At 44.4% G+C, this 21,653-nt stretch overlaps 1 protein-coding gene across 1 annotated transcript in view; it reads right to left on the reverse strand.

The window, feature by feature from the left end:
- The window catches only part of LOC145347633 (dihydropyrimidine dehydrogenase [NADP(+)]-like), a 710,299-nt gene that overhangs the window by 138,931 nt on the left and 549,715 nt on the right, over positions 1 to 21,653 (reverse strand). The window contains exons 17-18 of the mRNA XM_080195279.1: positions 11,146 to 11,266; positions 10,719 to 10,838 (exon numbers count right to left, since the gene is read on the reverse strand). Coding sequence (XP_080051405.1) covers positions 10,719 to 10,838; positions 11,146 to 11,266 — 241 coding nt within the window. The remainder of the gene's footprint in view (positions 1 to 10,718; positions 10,839 to 11,145; positions 11,267 to 21,653) is intronic.

Raw genomic sequence — 21,653 nt, forward strand, 5'->3', positions numbered from 1 at the left:
CGGGTGAGATATCTAAATCGATACAAAATTGGCTTCTTGACAGAAGCCTGAGGGTGGTTGTAGAGGGTTGTTTTTCAAACTGGAGGCTTGTGATCAGCGGTGTGCCTCAGGGATCATTGCTGTGTCCACTGTTATTTGCCATTTATATTAACGATTTGCATGACAATATAGGAGGCATGGTTAGTAAGTTTGCAGATGATACCAAGATTGGTGGCATAGTGGACAGTGAAGAAAGTTATCTCCGATTGCAACAGGATCTTGATCAATTGGACCAGTGGGCTGACAAATGACAGATGGAGTTTAATTTAGGTAAATGCAAGGTGATGCATTTTGATAGATTGAACTAGGGCAGGACTTACTCAGTTAATGGTAGGGTGGTGGGGAGAGTTACAGAACAAAGAGATTTAGGGGCACATGTTCATAGCTCCTTGAAAGTGGAGTCAGAGGTGGACAGAATAATGAAGAAGGCATTCAGCATGCTTGGTTTCATTGGTCAGAACATTGAACATAGGAGTTCGGACGTTTTGTTTAAGTTGTACAAGACATTGGTAAGGCTACACTTGGAGTACTGTGTACGGTTTTGGTCATCTTATTATAGAAAGAAAATTATTAAACTAGAAAGAAAATTATTAAACGAGAAAGAATGCAGAAAAGATTTACTAGGATGCTACTGGGACTTGATGGTTTGAATTATAAGGAGACGCTGGGTAGACTGGTACTTTTTTTCTCTGGAGCTTAGAAGGCTGAGGGGTGATCTTATAGAGGTCTCTAAAATAATGAGGGGCACAGAACAGCTCGATAGTCAAATCTTTTCCTGAAGATAGGGGAGTCTAAAACTGGAGGGCATACATTTAAGGTGAGAGGGGAGAGATACAAAAGTGTCCAGAGGGGCAATTTTTTCACACAGAGGGTGGTGAGTGTCTGGAACAAGCTGCCAGAGGTAGTCGTAAAGGTGGGTACAATTTTGTCCTTTCAAAACATTTAGACAGTTATATGGGTAAGATGGATTTCAAGGGATATGGGCCAAATGTGGGCAATTGGGATTAGTTTAGGGGTCTAAAAAAAAGGATGGCATGGACAAGTTGGGCCGAAGGGCCTGTTTCCATGCCGTAAACATCTCTGACTCTAGGTGTGGAGTCACATGTAGGCCTGACCAGATAAGAACAGCAGATTTCCTTCCTTAAAGGACCTGGGAATTAATTTCATGGTGCTGTCTTTCATGCCCTGAAATATTTCTGGCCCCAACTTCGAGTGCCCTTGTCAGCTACCTAAAACCAGGTGTTTGGGCACTATCCTATGTGGATCAGGGTCATGGCGTCTGTTTAAGGAACCCTCTTAAATTGCTACATGTTAGTTATCTTGTACCTCTTACAGAGCCTTTATCTGTACTGCCTTTATTTGAAGGGGAATAAAGATGGATGAATGGCAGCCAAGGCTTATGAAACATATAAATCAACCAGAACAAGTGCAACAAAAGCTCACGTTTCAACCACAATGATCAAACATGCCATTGATACCTTGAAGCAGCGTTTCAACGTCTGGGCTGATCAAGGACAGTCTTACAGAACAATTTCTCACCCTAAGGATTTCCTGAATAATTGTCAATTGCTGTCTGCTCCAATGGTTTGCCCTGAAATGAGATCTCAGCATATCACTCAATAATTGGCAAAATTAAGAGAGAGGGGTGGCAGGGAGGGGGGAAATGCCAATGAGAAATTTATCACCAATCCCGACAAATGCAGTGAGGGAGAGAGAGCGAGAGAGAAAAAGAGAGATGAGCTTTACTTTAACTTGAGATGCCTTCCAGATTGTCTCATCTGCACCATATCTTAAAGAAGCAAAATCGCTGAATAACAGTCCAAACCAGCTTAAGAACATAAGAAATAGGAGCAGGAGTAGGCCATCTAGCCCCTCGAGCCTGCCCCGCCATTCAATAAGATCATGGCTGATCTGTCGTGTCTCAGTTCCACATTCCCGCCCTCTCCCCATAACCCTTAATCCCCTTGCCTATCAAAAACCTATCAACCCACACTTTCACATCCCCTCTCCATTATCCACTGCTGCCTTCCTTCTACAGTGCAGTCAAATGACGCATAAATATTCAGCACAATATTTAAGTCAAAGCGTGTATTTTTATTACACGTGGTGTGAGCACTGGCTGCTTGAATTGGCACATGTCGGCGTACGCGCACTGTTTCAGCTATGTGACACTTAACCTGCCACTCCTACTAAGCGAGTCCCCTGCGAAAGAAGTAAGTGTGTTGGCTGGCTGCAGGATTTAAATGACAGTCTGCTGGGAGTCCTCTGGCTGTGCGCTGTGAGGGCGGTGCGTGCGAGTCAACCCCATCCAAATCTGTGGTGACTGAGCGCTATCGCCAGCTTCAAGAGTCTTCCTCCCCCTACTTGAACGTGCCAGATGCTTCCTGGGTGATGGGGGTAGGGGCAACAATTTTCACAGGTGCCACAGTGTGTGGCTGCTCGGAGTCCTTTGAATTCCACAGTTGCGAAAGCAGCTTTTTGTGCTGCGCAACACACAATTCTGCAGCAATTATGCAGATTAAAATAGGGGTATGGGCTTCACAGTGCTATTTCAGGTGCTTAACTATCTAGCTTCACTGCACAGTTGACACAGGGGATTATTGTTATTAGGCTTCAGAGTGTTACTTGAAACCTGCAAACTGAAAATAGCAAAATCAACAACTTGCATTTATATAGCTTTAACAGCTGGCAGCAGGGTGGCACAGTGGTTAGCACTACTGCCCCACAGTGCCAGGGACCCAGGTTTGTCTGTGTGGAGGCTGCACGTCCCCCCCGTGGCTGCGAAAGATGAGCTGATTAGGTGCATTGGCCATGCTAAATTCTCCCTCAGTGCACCCCTACAGGCGCTGCAGTGCGGCGACTGGGGTATTTTCAAGGTAACTTCTTTGCAGTGTTAATGTAAGCCTACTTGTCACAATAATCAATAAACTTCAAGTAATAAATACAATTAACTATCCCAAACTGCTCGACAGGAGCAGATTCAAACAAAATTTAACTGATACTAGCATGGGCAACTAAATACATGGATGGCTAAAGGTAGAACATAGAACATAGAACATAGAACATTACAGCGCAGAACAGGCCCTTCAGCCCACGATGTTGCGCCGACCAGTTAAAAAACAATGACCCTCTAACCTAAACCAATCCCTTTTCATCCATAAACCTATCCACGGATCTCTTAAACGCCCCCAAACTAGGCGCATTTACAACTGCCTATTTTTTAAATCACTTATGGGATGTGGTTTTGCTGGCTAGGACAACATCTATCCTTGGCTGCCTTTGAGAAGGTGGTGGTGAGCTGCCTTCCTGGACCCCTGCAGGGTGAAAAAAGTAGGTGAAGAAGGAAGGGGAAAGTTGTGGGGTTGGACCAGGTTACAGAGGAAGGGAGGTGTGAAACCATGGAAGGGTTTGAACGTGAGTAGGAGTACTTTCAAGCTGAGGGACTGGTGGATCAAGAACCAACCTAGGTCAGCAAGCACTGGAGTGATGGAAGACTGGGACTTAGCGCCAGCCAGGTTAAATCATAGAATCGTAGAATCCCTACAGCGCAGAACGAGGCCATTCGGCCTAATGATCCTAGACCTACAACAATCCCACCCAGGCCCCACTCCTGTAACCCCACACATTTACCCTACTAATCCCCCGATGCTAAGGGGCAATTTAGCTTGGCCAATCCACCTAACTTGCACATCTTTGGAGTGTGGTAGGAAACTGAAGCACCCAGAAGAAACCCATGCAGACACAGGGAGAATGTGCAAACTCCACACTGACAGTGACCCAAGGCCAAATTGAACCCGGGTCCCTGGTGCTGAGAGTCAGCAGTGCTAACCACTGTGCCACCCATCTATCAGTTTTTTGGATGATCCTAAATGCATGGAAGGTGTGTCATTGGCCGGGATAGCATTGCAATGACTGAGATTGGAGGTAACAAAATCATGATAGGCTTTCAGCAAGAGATGGGGTGATGTAGAGCAGCTGTCTACCACTTCCATTCTTTCCTCTAAAAGAGCAATCAATAGTCAGAGACATGCATTATCAGCGAAGAGAAGTTCCGAAGAGGCAGATATATCAACGGGCATCAAGCTTGCAAATTACTATGACTACATAACTGAAAAAAAAGGATTAGTGTTACAGCAGTTCACAGATTGTGATTCTTTCATGAAAAAAAAAGCAATGGCTGTCTAGAGGAAGTTGTTGAACGTTTACCTTACCCCCTGCGATGTGAACACACGGAAAGGCTCAGTGGCCTTGATGTTGGGGACCTTCATTGCCGTTAGTAGTTCATTGCGGGTGTTTAACTGTTCCTCCGAGCCTTCACAAATCAGACAGCGCAACTCGCTCGCAGCTTCCCTGGCAAGCTCAGCTTTCCTTGTCAATCCTCAGTTAGGGAACTGACCCAGTTGCTATGGATTTATTCCTGTGGTCAAATTTAGCGCGAGACATGTGTTTCACATGGTTTTGCATTCCTAGGTTGTTTTTCCCTCCTCCTCCTCTCGGGCAACATAACCATAAATGGGCCCAACACCCATCCACAGGAGACAAATAAACTCGTCTGTGATCTTTGTACCTGCATCTGCTGTGCTGGCTCATTTACAAGCTCCAATTCTTTAATTCAATAACTTTAGCTGAAACAGGAGGGAAATATTCATGTTTCTATTGGACTGTGCAGCTGCATCCTTCTTGAATTCATATTTTGCTAATCTTTATTAATCCAATTTTTGAAAGTCATATCAGTACTAAACACGGGTAAACAGTGGGTTAGCAATTTTGAACATTAATTCCCTTGTCATCATATCTAACTTCCGCAAGATTGGCACAATAAAAGGAGTATGGCACTAAATATCTGATTGTTTCCAAGTCAGGAATTTACGGGGATTAACATGCCATGGGAAGTTTCTAATGAAAGTGTTGGAAGTATAGCCCTAGGAGGTTGCTGAGTGGGGGTCACTGAATAAAGATCTTTAAGATTATGAAAGATTTTGTTAAAACGGACATTTTTCCACTTGTGGGGAGTTTAAAACTTGGGACTCATAACTGGAAGATGGTCACTAATAAATCCAATTCAGGAGAAACTTTTTTTATCCAAAGAGTGGTTAGAGTTTGGACCTCACTAGCACAAGGAGCCATTGGTGCATATAAGGTGCATGTATATACTACAGAGTAAATGATGGAGAAAGGTAAAGTCGCAATCGTCCCAGATGATAACAGGGTGCTTTCCTCTTTGAAGGGGAGAGCTGACTGGTGGAAATTTGACCTGAGGATCACCATACATCATGCGAGTGGCAAGGTTGAGAAGGCAGGCTTTCAAAGTAGACGTTTATTTATTAGTCACAAGTAAGGCTTACATTAACAATGCAATGAAGTTACTGTGAAATTCCCCTAGTCGCCACACTCCGGTGCCTGTTCAGGTCAATGCACCTAACCAGCGCGTCTTTCAGAATGTGGGAGGAAACGGGAGCATCCGGAGGAAACCCATGCAGACATGGGGAGAATGTGCAAACTCCACACAGACAGTGACCCAAGTCGGAATTGAACCCGGGTCCCTGGCGCTGTGATGCAGCAATGCTAACCATTGTGCTGCCCATGAATAACCTCAGCCAGTACGGGAATTGAACCTGCACTGTTGGCATCACTCTACAGCATGAAACAGCCACCCAGCCAACTGAGCTAAATGATTCCCCCTGAGAAAGGAATAGAAGAATATGTTGATGGGATGAGCTAAAGTAGGGCAGGCGAATGTTCATGTGAGCTAAATGATTTGTTTCCATGCAATGAATTCTAAATAAATCTATATATACAAGTCCCAGATAAGTATTCTGATGGAAGACGCTACATTATAATTCTGGGTTCAGTTCATGGTCAAGTCCGTGACTAGTTCTGAGGCAAACCGATTTCAACCAGGGTCCGGTAGGAATGCTACTGCTCACCAGTGTCCTTCGGGCGGAGAGGGGAAAATATGCCACTCCTCATAACCATTCAGTGCTCGTGTCATGAGGACCAGATCATGTTCATCTATGGTACTCCCTAGACACACACTGTCTCACACATGAAGAGTAGTCACTTTGATGAAGTACGAAGCATGAATGAAAATGCCCTCGTACAAGTCGATACATTTAGAAAGGGGGAGAGATTTTTTGCAGGTGGAATGGAAATAATAATGAAGGCAGATAAAGTAAGCAATTCTGTGCACCATTAAGCGTTGATGGTGAACCTTACTTTAGAGACTTAATAAAATTCATAATTTGCACATTGTTACGCTGACTAAACTAGAAGGAAAATTGTATTTCCATTTCTTTCAGTCATAAAAGGAACATTAAATAAAATGTGCTAAGAGACTAATGGCTATATCACTCAAGCTTTGGATTATAAAATAGAGTCTGAATCCTATTCTCAACTGACATTCATGCTGAAATTCCCCATAGGGATCAAGTAAACTAGTCCCTGCTGAGCCATCTGGAGAGCAAGGCAAAATTGGAAGTTGGTATTCATGGCAGCTGTGACGTGCGAGGAATTGTCCTGTTTTCTGATCGTGAAGAACAGTGGAAGTGTAAATGCAAGTGTCTCATTTAGAATCATAGAATCCCTACAGTGCAGAAGGAGGCCATTCTGCCCATCGAGTCTGCACTGACCACAATCCCACCCAAGCCCTACCCCCCCGCAACTCCACCTATTTATCTTGCTAATCCCCTCTGTCACTAAGGGTTAATTTAGTATGGCCAGTCAACCTAATCAGCAAGGAGGAAGCTGGAGCGCCTGGAGGAAACCCCACGCAGACATGGGGAGAATGTGCAAACTCTACACAGACAGTGACCTGAGGCAGAATTGAACCCGGATCCCTGGCATTGTGAAGCAGCAGTGCTAACCACTCTGCCACCCGTAGGAAGGGATGGGCAGTGCTAAAACAAAAAGGGCAAACGTGCCAAACAGTTTTCAGGTATCATTGTTGGCTTAACTATCTCAATGGGTTCTCTTTTTCACACTAGAAGTCTCCAACCTCACCCACGGCTGGGATTCTCCAGCCCTGCTGCAGTAAATGGAGATTTGTCCGAGCATCATATTTTCCATTCTCACCGGCAGCGGTAGCAAGACCGGAGAATTCTGGCCGGATTTGTGAGTTATAAGTTTGAGTCTTGCTCCATATATTCAGGCATGGTATGCTATTTGCAGCTTTGTGATGTACCAATGGATGAAAAGTAACTGATAATAAATGGGTTACTTTTAGCATGAAGATTAGGACATTTATACTGGACCTGATTTGTAAGCTATTCAAGAGTGTTTTAATCAAATCTACAGATAATTGTGTTCATGGATGGGCGAAATAAGAAATGGGGTGGCACAGTGGCTAGCACCACCGCCTCACAGCGCCAAGGACCCAGGTTCGATTCCAGCCTCGGGCGACTGTCTTTGAGGAGCTTGCACTTTCTCCTCGTGTCTGCGTGGGTTTCCTCCATGGTGCTCCGGTTTCCTCCCACAATCTGAAAGACGTGTAGGTTAGGTGGATTAGCCATGCTGAGTTGTCCCTCAGTGTCCCAAGATGTGTAGGTTAGGGGGATTCGCCATGATGAAAGTGTGGGGTTACAGAGATAGGCTGGAGGAGAGGACCTAGGTAAGATGCTCTGTCAGAGAATCAGTGCAGACTTGATGGGCAGAATGGTTTCCATCTGCACTATAGGAGTTCTATGAATCAACTGAATGACCCATCATATTGAATATGTATTCTGTAACACGAGATTTCATATTATCTGCAGAATATGTGCAGAGAAATGGATTGATTTTAAATATTCAGTTATTATCCAGGTACTCTCTTAGCATATGCCTTGGAAGACCCCCTTTATATAGAATCATACAGTGCAGAAGGAGGCCATTTGGCCCATTGAGTCTGCACTGATCACAATCCCATCCAGACCCTATCCCCATAACCCCATGCATTTACCCTAGCTAGTCCCCCTGACACTAAGGGGCAATTTAGCACGGCCAATCCACTTAACCCACACATCTTTGGACTGTGGGAGGAAACCGGAGGACTCAGAGGAAACTCACGTAGACATGGGGAGAATGCACAAACTCCACACAGACAGTCACCCAAGCCGGGAATTGAACCTGGCTCCCTGGCACTGTGAGTCAGCAGTGCTAACCACTGTGCCACCGTGCCGCCCCAGCTCACTCCTGAAAGACGTGCTGACTGTGATCTTCACAGCTAAAGCTGAAGACTTCAGAAAGATGTAACAATAATATCCCAAGGCAAAGTACGTTAAACGAATCAGCTGTTTTTATTTTCCTCTTGCCTCCACAAAAACTGGACGTGCCGTGCAAAAGATTACCTGTATTTTTTTTAAACAGGGAATAGAAGCGATAAAAATCGGAAATCATTTGGTCTTAAAAAAAAATTAATTCGCACATGTCCACGGCCTAAGGTGCTTGATAAATCCCTAATGCAGACGGACGGTGTAACCAAACCATTTCGTCCGTAGTCGTACCAAACTCAAGGGAAAGATCACGCATGGGTTTCAATTTAATGTTGTGAGATAATAGCTTCATGCTTGGGTTGCAGCATGAATGCAGGGACGTGAACTGTGTTAATTCAGTGAGCTCCATTTTGCTTGCCAGAGCGTGATTGTCAATATTTAGCTCCTGGCGTACATGCCTTGAATCTTTCTGGAAATTTGTTTAAACACCAGCTGAAACAGTCGTCCCAAAGTGTCTCGTTTTGCAACAAGAAGAAAGCTCGGTTAAATTCCACTTCCATCCCATTAATTGCGATCATTCACTTTCTTAATCTATAAACAGGGTACAGTCGAAATGACAACTCTTAAAAATTCCCAGCAGTGTTGAATTTTTAAAAGCTGCTGAATGTAGCGTAGTTATCAGACAAAAGCTCGTAAAGAATTGCATTCCGGTCATGCTCACCTGTCCTAATTTTCCTTTCTCTATTTTGTCTCCTTTCCTGTTCCCCAAGGACTTGGGTGATTGATAGCCTAATCCAATGACTGTGTTACAGCGTCCTCATCTTGGAATGTCTCCTTATCATTAGCAGTTACCCTATGGTTAAATTCACAGCTCAGTACTTGATGTAACCCCTGAGATTTAAAGGTCTGGCCTTTGGAAAATATTTAAAAATAAAAATGAAATCTTGACAGTACTGAGATCTTGATTCTTGCTGTTTTTTTTTAAATTAATTTGATGTACAATACCCTGGCCCCGTGTAAGTCTATAATGTGACCAGCTGTTACAACAACTAACTGAGACGTGCTGCTACATTAAGCAGCAACAAGCATGCCATGACAGTGAAATACAGTATCTATATTTGATTTTTTTTAATATGCTGACTAATGTTTATTCTACAGGAGGGATGGCGACAATGCGGTTCAAAGACTTAAATCACTGCCTCATTTTTTTGAGACAATCAGTAAATACAAAACCGGCCTGGAAAACAGCAGGAAGCCCCCAGTGTAAAATAATGCATCTCATAAACTTGCACCCTGTGGAAAATGCCAAGCCGTGGCTGTACGGTACTTCAAAGCCAGTGCTTGGCACTTTCCGTTGTCTGCTCCCCTCTCATCAGGCACACCAGAGCACTGATTGTTTGCGTTGGGCAGGCAACGACCAACTTCCGATCGATTGTCACAGCTTAACGCACCTCCACTAACAGCACTAAGCTTGTGGTGGAAGGAGGGGGAAGAGGGGAGGGATAAGCTTTGCTTAAATAACATATTTTCACTTTTTTTTTGCTTCATTTTATTCACACCCACGGATTTTTTTTTTGAATAGTAAACTTGCGTTCTGGCCCCATCCGAAGCAGGAGAATAATTAACACATGTTGGTTTTTTTGTTCCTGTACAGCCTGAGCCAGGTAGGAAATATCCAGTGGCCGGCTCGCAGGGGGAAACTGATCACATCGCAGAGAAATGGTATGGGGGAGGTGTGGGGAGGAACATTGGCGGGGTGGGGGTTAGGAAAATTAACACACAAACTGGAAATCAGCAAGGAAATATGCCTCTTTTGTAAAAGAAATAAAGCATATGTGACAGCGTTAATAAAGATGCTGATTGACATTGCCAGTATTTTCTGCTTGTGCAGCGGGAGATTTACCTGGTCGACTTTTATTAGATACTTTTTGATTCCCACTTTTGCATTCATCTACTCCGTAACCCGAAGAAGTACAACCTCTAATCATTTATCTGAATTTAGATATTTATCCGTATATAATCTCCAGTAATGGTTATCTTGTAAAAATAACCAAAGTAGTTCAATGGAAGTAAATGCAATGAGGTGCAAGAAGTTTTTGGCACTTTAACAGAAATCAATGCAGACGGATGACGATAATAATTCTTTTGGCTCAAAATATATACAGCAAAGGCAAAGTCCACGTCATTTGTATTTCTAATAAGTACGCTAAGTAAAAACGTAAAAGGACACTAACATACATCTCCGCCACAGAGTCTTCAGAGTACTTTTCTACAATGACTCTTCCTCATCCAATTTACTACAATATTGTGCTACTGAACAAATAGGCATTTCACAGTCAATCTCCTCCCTCTGTCATGACTATAAGCTGTGTTGACCAGAAGTAAGCAAGGTTTGAACATTGGTAGAGATGATATTATAGATTGCTACAAGGACCTCCCCACCTTGCACCCATCTCAGAGGAAACGCTGCACAGCGACAAGGGCAATACCTACCCGACACGCCACCATATGTGGTTCGCTTATCTCGACCAACAGCAGGCACTGGTGTGCCGTCTGCGAGTACCCCGATCAGCCCCGAGACTGTATTGGTCGCTGTAACACCATCTGCACCACCTGTGAGAGAAAGGCAGCAAGTTAATTAAATTCCAATCCATCGAAAGATACGATACAATCCAAGTCAAAAGGTTAATCGCTAAAGAACGGGCGACAGCAATCATTTCAAAGTTAGTGACACAGGAGGGGGGGGGGGTGATCAAAGAAGAACCAAATAAAAGGTGTGTTTTTTTAAAAAATGGAAGTATTTAAACGAACTGCAAGGGTTATGAAAGCAAACTGTGGAAAAGAATGAGGGGAACAACATTTGTTCTGCGCCCAGCATTTTGGATCCCCGCGCTATTCAGTCCCTGCTACAGCCTCTTACCTTCCTGAGCTGCCATCGCTATGTTTACAATGTCTGTGACGTTCGGGGTCAGCTTGGCAAAGAAGGGAATCTTAACAGCTTGTCGTACCCAACGGCAGATGTTTCGCACCAGCTTTGGATCCTGTTCAAATGGGTCAGTTACAGAACGAGATGAGAAACTAATCTGATAAAGCTGTGCAGAGAGACTGGCACAGCTTAATGCTGCCAATCTGCCTGCACCGCGTGCGACACTGAAGGCACTGTAACCATCTCATTATTTGATCCTCAGATCACAGCAGCAAACAGCAGAGCCGTAATAATATCATCTAATGCAATTACATTTTTCTTGTGTACAGAATAAGCCGAATGAATCAGCCTCCATTTATAATGGAATTTACAGCGGTAATAGGACTACATGCCTACTGTAGCTAATACTGATTGGCACAGATCAGTTGCTCTGAATTATCTATTTAGATATTAAAGCCTTTTTAAAATAGTAACGTCTTTCATCTTTGTCCTAGTAAGAAGGAAAAGACACTAAAGCTCTCCTTTCTTCTCTTGCCAATTTTTTTTCTTGAAAGCTTGGATTTTTTCTTGGTTACAATTGCTTCTACACTTATCACCCTCCAAGTCTTTGCTCAAGTGCCATTTATTCATATGTGAGTCTTTACAGTGAGTATTCAGCGATGGTAAGAGATGGAGATGGTAGAAGAGCAGCACAGATTCCCATCTTCATTGGCTGTTCAGTTAGGTCAGCCAGGGTCTAACTGAGCCACAGAACCAGACCTGAATAGCCCACTGCTGTTTCTAGATGCACAGCCTTCCATCTTGGATCACTGCACAGTACCCAGCAATCACCACCATGCAATGGTGAGCGCTTGTTGCAGTCAGTCACAAACTAATTGTGCAAAAGGAGCCTGAAATGGTCATTAGACATAAGCAATGGGCCCCAACCCAGTTTTAGTGGGTACTCTCAGTAATTATTTGGTGCCTTAACCAATATGGTGTGCAGCACAGTTGAGGTGTGGACAAGGTGTGTGCATTTAGCATGCTGTCCTACAGGCACTTTCCAGGGCTCTACTGGGGATCTCTACAGGATCCCTCAAGCTTCCATGCATAAATACATCCAGGAGGTAACACACACTCTTTTTGCCAAGGCCCACAACTACGTTAACTCTGATACAAGTCAAGCCAGCCAAAATGCCAGAACACTGGGCTTTGCTGCAATTTCCAGGTTCTAACAAGTGCAAGGTACCATAGACTGTCCAGGCAGTCCTTGACTTTATGACGTTTGAGTTATGGTGAACAGGCCCTTACCACGCTTATAAATTGACATCCTGTTTGGACTTTACAACGTTGGTTTTGACTTTATGGCACCACATCAGAGAACAAGATTTTGCCAACTGTTATGTTCCTTTATGTTTCGCCTTTCCCTTAGGAAGGGAAAACTGCGTGTTAGATAGAGAACAGAAATATCTCTGAAAGCGTAGGCACTATGATATCATGGGTGATACATTACTGTAATGTACGTTGAAACATGATCTCATGGAAAAGAGATAGAGAATCTGATGAAATGGTGCAATGACAATAATATCTCCCTCAATGTCAGCAAATCAAAAGAGATAGTCATGACTTCAGGAAGTGTAGTGGAGGACATGCCCCAGTCTACATCAATGGTGATGAAGTGGAAATGGTTGTGAGCTTCAAGTTTCCAGGTGTTCAGGTCACCAACAACCTGTCCTGGTCTCTCCATGCTGACACTATAGTTAAGAAAGCCCACCAATGCCTTTACTTTTTCAGGAGGCTAAGAAAATTCAGCATATCCACTACGAATCTCACAATTTTTACAGATGCACTAGAGAAAGCAGCCTTTCCGGATGTATCACAGCTTGAAATGGCTCCTGCTCTGACCAAGGTCGCAAGAAACTACAGAGGATTGTGGACTTAACCCAGTCCATCACGCAAACCAACCTCGCATTTATTGACTGCGTTTACACTTCCCGCTGCCTTGGAAAAGCAGCCAGCATGATTAAGGACTCCACACACCCCAGACATATTCTCTTCTGACTTCTTCCATCAGGAAAATGATACACAAGTCTGAGAAGACATCCCATCCGACTCAAGAACTGCTTCTTCTTTGCGACCATCAGACATTTGAATGGACCTATCCTATATTAACCTGATCTTTCCCTTCACTCTATCTGTAATTACGTCTATATTCGGCAGCCTATCCTTTCCTTTCTCCCGCACATACTCTATGAACTGTATGTTTTTGTCTTAAACCCCTTCCCTCCACTGATCTCAGGGAGAGTGGCAGTGGATCCCCTTTCCCCTCACTGATCTCAGACAGAGTGGCAGCGGACCCCTCTCCCCTCACTGATCTCAAGCAGAGAGCCATGGGACGCTCGGCACTTACCTCCTCTCTAACTTGGCGCCCAAATCAGATTTCTGTGGAGCATGTCTGTTTCGTGCCGATTCTAGATGGGCAAATGCTTTGGTAAAGGGGAAAGTGCCAATAAGGTTGGGTGTGCAGCCCATTAAGTTAATTTAAATACATGCAAATGCATTTAAATGGCCGCCGTGCCCATTTCAGGCACAGTCCCAATTTTTGGGCCTTGATAAAGGGGGAACTGGCGCGGAGGCGGGCATGGATCACGCTCATGCCTGACCTTAGCAAGCTTTCACGATAGTAAAATCGGTCCCTCAGTCTCACCGTTACCTAATTTGGTTACCACCCACAGCAAAGTGGATGCCAACATTCCTGCTGGAGACAAGAGGCATCCCTCTACCGTAAAATGTAGCCCATGCTGGTCCTGCATAACATAACAAGGAAATATCCCCAGGATCATGAAACACCATAAAGAAAATTCCACTCTCCTACACTTTGGACCGTGGATCTGTACAGCTCAAAATAATACTGGTAATGGTGAATGCAAAAATATGTTGCCATTTATTCAGAAACTTACATTTTGATTTGTGCACCTGACAAAATAACTAACAATAAACATTATAATTCCAACTGGCTGTGAATCAAAAGGTGTAACAAAGTTTTCTAAATTTGAATTTTTGGATTTGATTTAATTTATTATTGTCAAAAGGGTGGCACGATGGTTAGTGCGCTGCCACACAGCACCAGGGACCTGGGTTCGATTCCTGGCTTGGGTCAATGTCCATGTGGATTTTGCACATTCTACCCATGTCTCCTTGGGTTTCCTCCCACAGTCCAAAGATAAGAACATAAGAAATAGGAGCAGGAGTAGGCCATCTAGCCCTTAGAGCCTGCCCCGCCATTCAATAAGATCATGGCTGATCTGTCGTGTCTCAGTTCCACTTTCCCGCCCTCTCCCCATAACCCTTAATCCCCTCTCTTATCAAAAACCCATCAACCCGTGTCTTAAAAATATTTAGCGAGGCAGCCTCCACCACTTCAACGGGCAGAGAATTCCAGAGATTCACCACCCTTTGAGTGAAGAAGTTCCTCCTCAACTCCGTTCTAAACTGCCCCCCCTTTATCTTGAGGCTGTGCCCTCTAGTCCTACTGTCCTTTCTGAGCGGGAAGAGCCTCTCCACCTCTATCCTATCCATCCCATTCATCATCTTATATGTCTCAATGAGATCTCCCCTCATTCTTCTAAACTCTAATGAGTACAAGCCTAGTTTATTCAGCCTCTCCTCATAGTTCAACTCCCTCAACTCCGGTATCAGCCTAGTAAACCTCCTCTGCACTCCTTCCAAGGCCAAAATATCCTTGTGTAAGTGCGGCAACCAAAACTGCACACAGTACTCCAGCTGCGGCCTCACCAGTGCCCTATACAGTTGCAGCAAGACCTCCCTACTTTTATATTCAATCCCCCTCACTATGAAGGCCAGCATCCCATTCGCCTTCCTGACCACCTGCTGCACCTGCAGGCTGGGTTTTTGCGACTCATGCACAAGGACCCCAAGGTCCGTCTGCACCGTCGCATGCTGCAGTTTTTCACCATGTAAGTAATAGTCCTTCCTACCATTTTTCCTACCAAAGTGGACAACTTCACACTTGCCAACATATGTGGGTTACGTGAATTGGCCATGCTAAATTGTCTGTTGGTATCAGGGGGACTAGCTAGGGTAAATACATGGGGTTATGGGGGATAAAGCTTGGGTGGGATTGTGATTGGTCCAGACTTGATGGGCTGAATGGCCTCTTTCTGTACTGTAAGATCTTGTGATCCTCCCATCCACCTCTGTGACCAAGACCTCCACTGCTGCATGGGGAAGCCATGGGTGACTGTTTGGGTGGAGTTTGCACATTCTCCCCATATCTGTGTGGGTTTCCTCTGGGTGCTCCAGTTTCCTCCCACAGTCCAAAAATGTGCTGGTTAGGTTGACTGGCCATGCTAAATTGCCCTTTAGTATCAGGGAGATTAGATAAGGTAAATGCATGGGGTTATGGGGATAGGGCCTGGGTGAGATTGTGTAGGGAATCTATGATTCTATGATAATTCTATGTATTGTAATACAGTGAAAGCGTGGTTTCTTGCGTGCTACACAGCCAAAACATACCATTCATAGAGTACATACGGGAGAAGGAAAGGAGAAAGTGCAGAAGTCATAGCTAGGGTGTAGAAAAGGATCAGCACAATATAGGCTACTTCCATTCAAAATGGTGTAGAACCATAACAAAATCCCTTCCATCCTCCAATCCTACTGCTCACTTCAATTCAAGCTGGTGTGACTTCAGTTTGGCAACATGCATGTGCAGAATGTTCAGTGGAACAGGTATTTACCGAACACTTAACTGCGTAATACTGACCAATGTGTACATAATGCAGCTGTGCCATTCACCTTGGGCATGACATATCCAACAAGAGTAGAAATGAATTGGAGTATGTTCCGGATAAATATTAGACTTTTGAATGGATCTATCCCACACTAAGCTGATCTTTCTCTACACCCTAGCCATGACTGTAACACTACATTCTGCACCCTCTCCTTTCCTTCTCTATGAACGGTATGTTTTGTCTATATAGTGCGCAAAAAACAATACTCTTCACTGTATGTTAATACATGTGACAATAATAAATCAAATCAAATCAAATCAAATGATTGCAGTAAATGAGGAGCTAGCTATTCCTATATCACATGTTGGCCATCTAAACAAGTTTTATATATTGTGTGAAGGATGGTGCAATGCTTTGAATAGCCGTTTGTTTACAAAATGCTAAAAAATTTTTGCAGAAGAATTTCCTACTAATTTCCCATATATACAATAAAAATGTTATTAGGGTCCTCCTTTGTGAAGACAGAACTAAAATATGTATTTAAACAAATGGTCAGCCATTTCCTTCTTCCCCATGATAAATTCCCCTGTTTCTGACTGCCTTCAGCAATCTTTTTCTCTTCACGTACCTCTAGAAACTTTTACTGTCAGTTTTTATGCAAACTTGCTGTCATACTTGATTTTCTCCTTCTTAATCAGTCCCTTGGTCCTCCTTTACTGGTCCTCCCTTGTCAAGCTGAGTAGTAACTCTGCTCTGAATGACAAAATCAAACACCGCCTGGTAGAATCACGCTCAGTGTTTGGCAGGCTTGCTCACAGAAGTTGGAAAGAGCATGGAATTTGTCTCAGAACAGCGATCAAAGTCTGTCGCACAGTGGTTCTTACATCGCTTCTATAGGATGCGAGACTTGGACAAAATAGCAGCATCACATGGAGGAACTGGAAACATTCTAACTTTGCTGTCTGAGATCTATGTGCAACCTCAGGTGGCAGGACAACACAAATTCCTGCAAAATACTCTGCGCACCTCGCGTCGAGAGCATACTCATCAGAGCTCAACTTGCTGCATCAGGCGTGTGCTTCAGGTGGAAGATTCATACATACAAAAAGAGTACTCTACAGACAACAGAGAATGGGAACCTGCAACCTGGGGCATCCCAAACTTAGAAATGGAGGCAATCTGAACTCCAACCTCACGGCTGAACCCCAATACGTGAGGGTGGGGGGAGGGGCAACCTTGGATAGACGCACAAATCTCTGTCATACAAGCGATTTCAGCTTTTGGAAGGCATGGTGGCACAGTGGTTAGCATTGCTGCCACACAGTGCCATGGACCCAGGTTCGGTTCCCAACTTGGGTCACTGTCCGTGCGAGGTCTGCATATTCTCCTCACGTCTGCGTGGATTTCCTCTGGGTTTACTCCCACAGCTTGAGAGAAGTGCTGGTTAGGCGCACTGGCTGTGCTAACTTCTCCCTCAGTGCACCCGTACAGTGTGCCCGAGTGTGGTGATTAGGGGATTTTCACAATAACTTCATTGCAGTGTTAATGTAAGCCTACTTGTTGCACTTAAACTTATATTTTGAAGAGAACGGAATCAAATGACTACAAGATAAGTAAGTGTGGCACAATGCCACAAAGCTTCCATCTATCCCCCATTCATCTGAGTTTGCAGGCAGTACTTGTAATTGGTTATGCAAATTGAAACTTAGCTTAACGTCACACACGAGACATCAACCTAGCCTGTAAACTGGTCTTTTTTTTTGCTGAAGTCTCATCTATCGAAGCGACTGGGAGAACCGATCAAAACATTTGGGTTCATTCAAATGAAACAGATGTGTTCAGAAATTTTTGGCAGCCAATTTAAAGCTCGTTGAAGAAAATCTTCTTCTTCCTCTCACACTGGCCAGTATTTTATGGCCTTGCCCCCGATTTTTGGCAGGGTGGGGGGGGGGGGGTGCGAGGCAGTAGAATTCCAGCAAAAGTCTAATATTACATCAATAATACATTAATTCTGCAAGCCAGCATTTGCAATAGTGAATGGCACTCAAAAAATATTTCAGTCCTATCGTGTTTACATATATTAAAATACTTTAAAAAAAAACTCAGACCTGACATCTTAAATTTTAAACCATTCATTGTGCGTTCCTATTATTCTAAATATATGTATTTCTAAGGAAAGATCTGACTGCCGATATATTAAAACGTAGATTACATGAATCCACGTGAAATTTGTATTTTTCTTAATTCATTCACGGGCCATGAGCATCACTGGCTGGTCAGCATTCATTGCCCATCCCTACTTGCTCTTGGAGGGTAGTTCAGAGTGAACCGCATTGCTGTGTCCAGACCGGGTGAGAATGGCAAATTTCCTTCCCGAAAGGACATAAGTGAACGAGGTGGATTTTTTCCGACAATAGTTTTGTGGTCATCAGTAGGCTTTTAATTCCAGGTATGTTTAACTGAATTCAAATTCCACCATCTGCAGCGCTGGGATTCGAACTTGTGTTCCCAGAACATTAGCTGAGTTTCAGGATTAATGGCCTAGCAATAATAGCACGAGGCCATCGCGCTCCCCTCCCCCCTACAACGCCCCCCCATCCCCTCGCCCCCCTCGCCCCCCCCCCCGCCACCCCCCCCCCCCCCCCCCCCGCCACCCAAACCCTCCCCCCCCACCCCCCCATTATTTCACTCACAACAGCTAAAAGTGAATTATTCCGAGGATAAGCTGTGCAAAATTCTTATGAACCAAACAGCTTGTACTGAACGCTTCTTCCAAATGCTCATTCGCTAATAAGTTAGCTGTTTGACAGAACTTAAACTCAACAACAATTCTTCCTCCAATTTTCTAAATAACTAAAACGTCCAGTTGTTTCTTTTCAAATGAGCTGATCTAGTCTGTCATCAATTAAGGTTGTAATTATCAACTGTCCAGAGACATCCCAGGGTTTTGCCATATTTATATAACCTAATAATATTTGGATAGGACCTCTCAGGCTGACACATCTCAAAAAACACTCCCTGGAATGAATTCTGTTTCTCTTAAAGTGCTCTTGCTGTTCCCGCATCAGCAAATCTATCAGAAAACATTCCACACAAACACAATAGGAACCTTGAAGATGTTCTTGTATCAGACTCGTAGATAGTAATGGCACAATTTAGCAAAGTGTAGCTGACATTAGAGCTGGACTGCCAATATAAATATTAATTAACCCTAGGAATTCCATGGAGAAGTTTCCTCATTTAGCTGGTGCCGTGCTGAGGGAGCCTCTGTTGTGTTAATACAGCCCCAGCAGCATTAAGATGCTGGTTCTTAGCCAATGGAAGCCCTTTCAAAACAATACAAAATTGATAAACAAAAGCAGTGTGCTTATTTACCTTGACCCCATCTTGTTCTTCAAACTGCCATTCCCCACCCCCCCAACCTTCAACCCCCTTCCCTTCCTCTCCAAAGCTCTTGAATGTGCTGCCGCTTCCCATTCCCACTTTTCTCGGAACATGAATAAAAGCAAAATACTGTGGATGCCGGAATCTGAAACAAAATGCTGGAAAAAAATCAGCAGGTCTGACAGTGGCGAGAGAATAGAGCCAACATTTCAATTCAGGATGACCCTTCGTGAGCTGACAAAGAGTCATCCTGATTTGAAACGTTGGATCTATTCTCTCTCCACAGATGCTGTATGACCTGCTGAGCCTTTCTCTTCTTGTTTCCTAGAAAATGTTGTTTGAATTTCTCCAGCTAGGTTTTCATTTCCTGTGATGTGGAGATGCCGGCTTTAGACTGGGGTGGGCACAGTAACATAAGAACATAAGAAATAGGAGCAGGAGTAGGCCAACTAGCCCTTCGAGCCTGCCCCGCCATTCAATAAGATCATGGCTGATCTGTCGTGGCTCAGTTCCACATTCCCGCCCTCTCCCCATAACCCTTAATGCCCTCTCTCATCAAAAACCCATCAACCCGCGTCTTAAAAATATTTAGCGAGGCAGCCTCCACCACTTCAACAGGCAGAGAATTCCAGAGATTCACCACCCTTTGAGTGAAGAAGTTCCTCCTCAACTCCATTCTAAACCTCCCCCCCTTTATCTTGAGGCTGTGCCCCCTAGTCCTACTATCCTTTCTGAGAGGGAAGAGTCTCTCCACCTCTATCCTATCCATCCCATTCATCATCTTATACGTCTCAATGAGATCTCCCCTCATTCTTCTAAACTCTAACGAGTACAAGCCTAATCTATTCAGCCTCTCCTCATAGCTCAACCCCCTCAACTCCGGCATCAGCCTAGTAAACCTCCTCTGCACTCCCTCCAAGGCTAAAATATCCTTGCGTAAGTACGGCGCCCAAAACTGCACACAGTACTCCAGCTGCGGCCTCACCAATGCCCTATACAGCCGCAGCAAGACCTCCCTACTTTTATATTCAATCCCCCTCGCGATGAAGGCCAGCATCCCATTCGCCTTCCTGACCACCTGCTGCACCTGCAAGCTGGGTTTTTGCGACTCATGCACAAGGACCCCGAGGTCCCTCTGCACCGTCGCCTGCTGCAGTTTTTCTCCACGTAAGTAATTCGCCCAGCCTATCTAGATCCTTCTGTAGACTCTCCCCACCCTCCGCACAATTTGCCTTTCCACCAATTTTGGTAAGAAGTCTCGCAACACTAGGTTAAAGTCCAACAGGCTTGTTTGGAATCACGAGCTTTCGGAGTGCTGCTCCTTCCTCAGGTGACTCACTCTGAAAGCTCATGATTCGAAATAAACCTGTTGGATTTTAACCTGATGTTGTAAGACTTTTTGCAGTGTTCACTTCCCTACAGCAGTTCTGTCACAGATGAGGTCATACACGGCACTGACCAGAGTAAATTATCCCTTCCATCTTTAGAATGAAACATTAATCTGAATTTACACGTGCCCTCTCAACTGAATGTATCAACTCTTGCAGCAAGGGAGTTATGCCCAGTGTCCTGACCAATATTCATCCCTTAATAAACATCACAAAAACAGGTTGCTTTGGCTATTATTTTGTTGTTGCTTGTGGGAGCTTACGCTGCATTTTGGCTACAACTTGAAGGTGGTACGTGACACAGCAGTTAACACTGCTGCCTCACAGTGCCAGGGGCCTGGGCTCGATTCCCGGCTTGGATCACTGTCTGTGTGGAGTTTGCACATTCTCCTCATGTCTGCGTGGTTTTCCTCCGGGTGCTCCAGTTTCCTTCCACAGTCCGAAAGATGTGTTGGTTAGGTGCATTGGCCATGCTAAATTCTCCCTCAGTGTATCTGGTGCCGGAGTGTGGCGATTAGGGGATTTTCACAGTAACTTCATTGCAGTGATAGTGTAAGCCTACTTGTGACACTAATAAATAAACTTTACATTTCCTACATGACAGCAGTGACCACAATTAAAAAGTACTTCATTGGGTTTTAAGGTGTTTTGGGATTCTGTGTGGTCATGAAAAGTGCTATAATCTTTTTCACTTCCTCACCCTTCTTGACCTAACTCCAGCCTTCGACTGGATTGCCCACACCATCTTCACCCACCGTATCTCTTCCATGGTCCAGGAGGATGGGAAAGCCCTTGCCTGAATCGATGCTTATCTATCCCTTCATAACCAAAGAAACATCTGCGTTAGTTTCTCTTCCTGTTCCTCCACTTTTCCCTTTGGGGCCCTCCAAGGATCGACCCTTGGACTTTTATTTCTAATTCCGCCCTGGTGGGAGTCTGGAACTCACTGCCCGAAAGGGTGGTGGAGGCAGAGGTCCTCATAACATTTAGAAGTACT

Source organism: Carcharhinus amblyrhynchos, chromosome 9, assembly GCF_965287045.1.
Source record: "Carcharhinus amblyrhynchos chromosome 9, sCarAmb.v2.hapA, whole genome shotgun sequence".
NCBI lineage: Eukaryota > Metazoa > Chordata > Chondrichthyes > Carcharhiniformes > Carcharhinidae > Carcharhinus > Carcharhinus amblyrhynchos.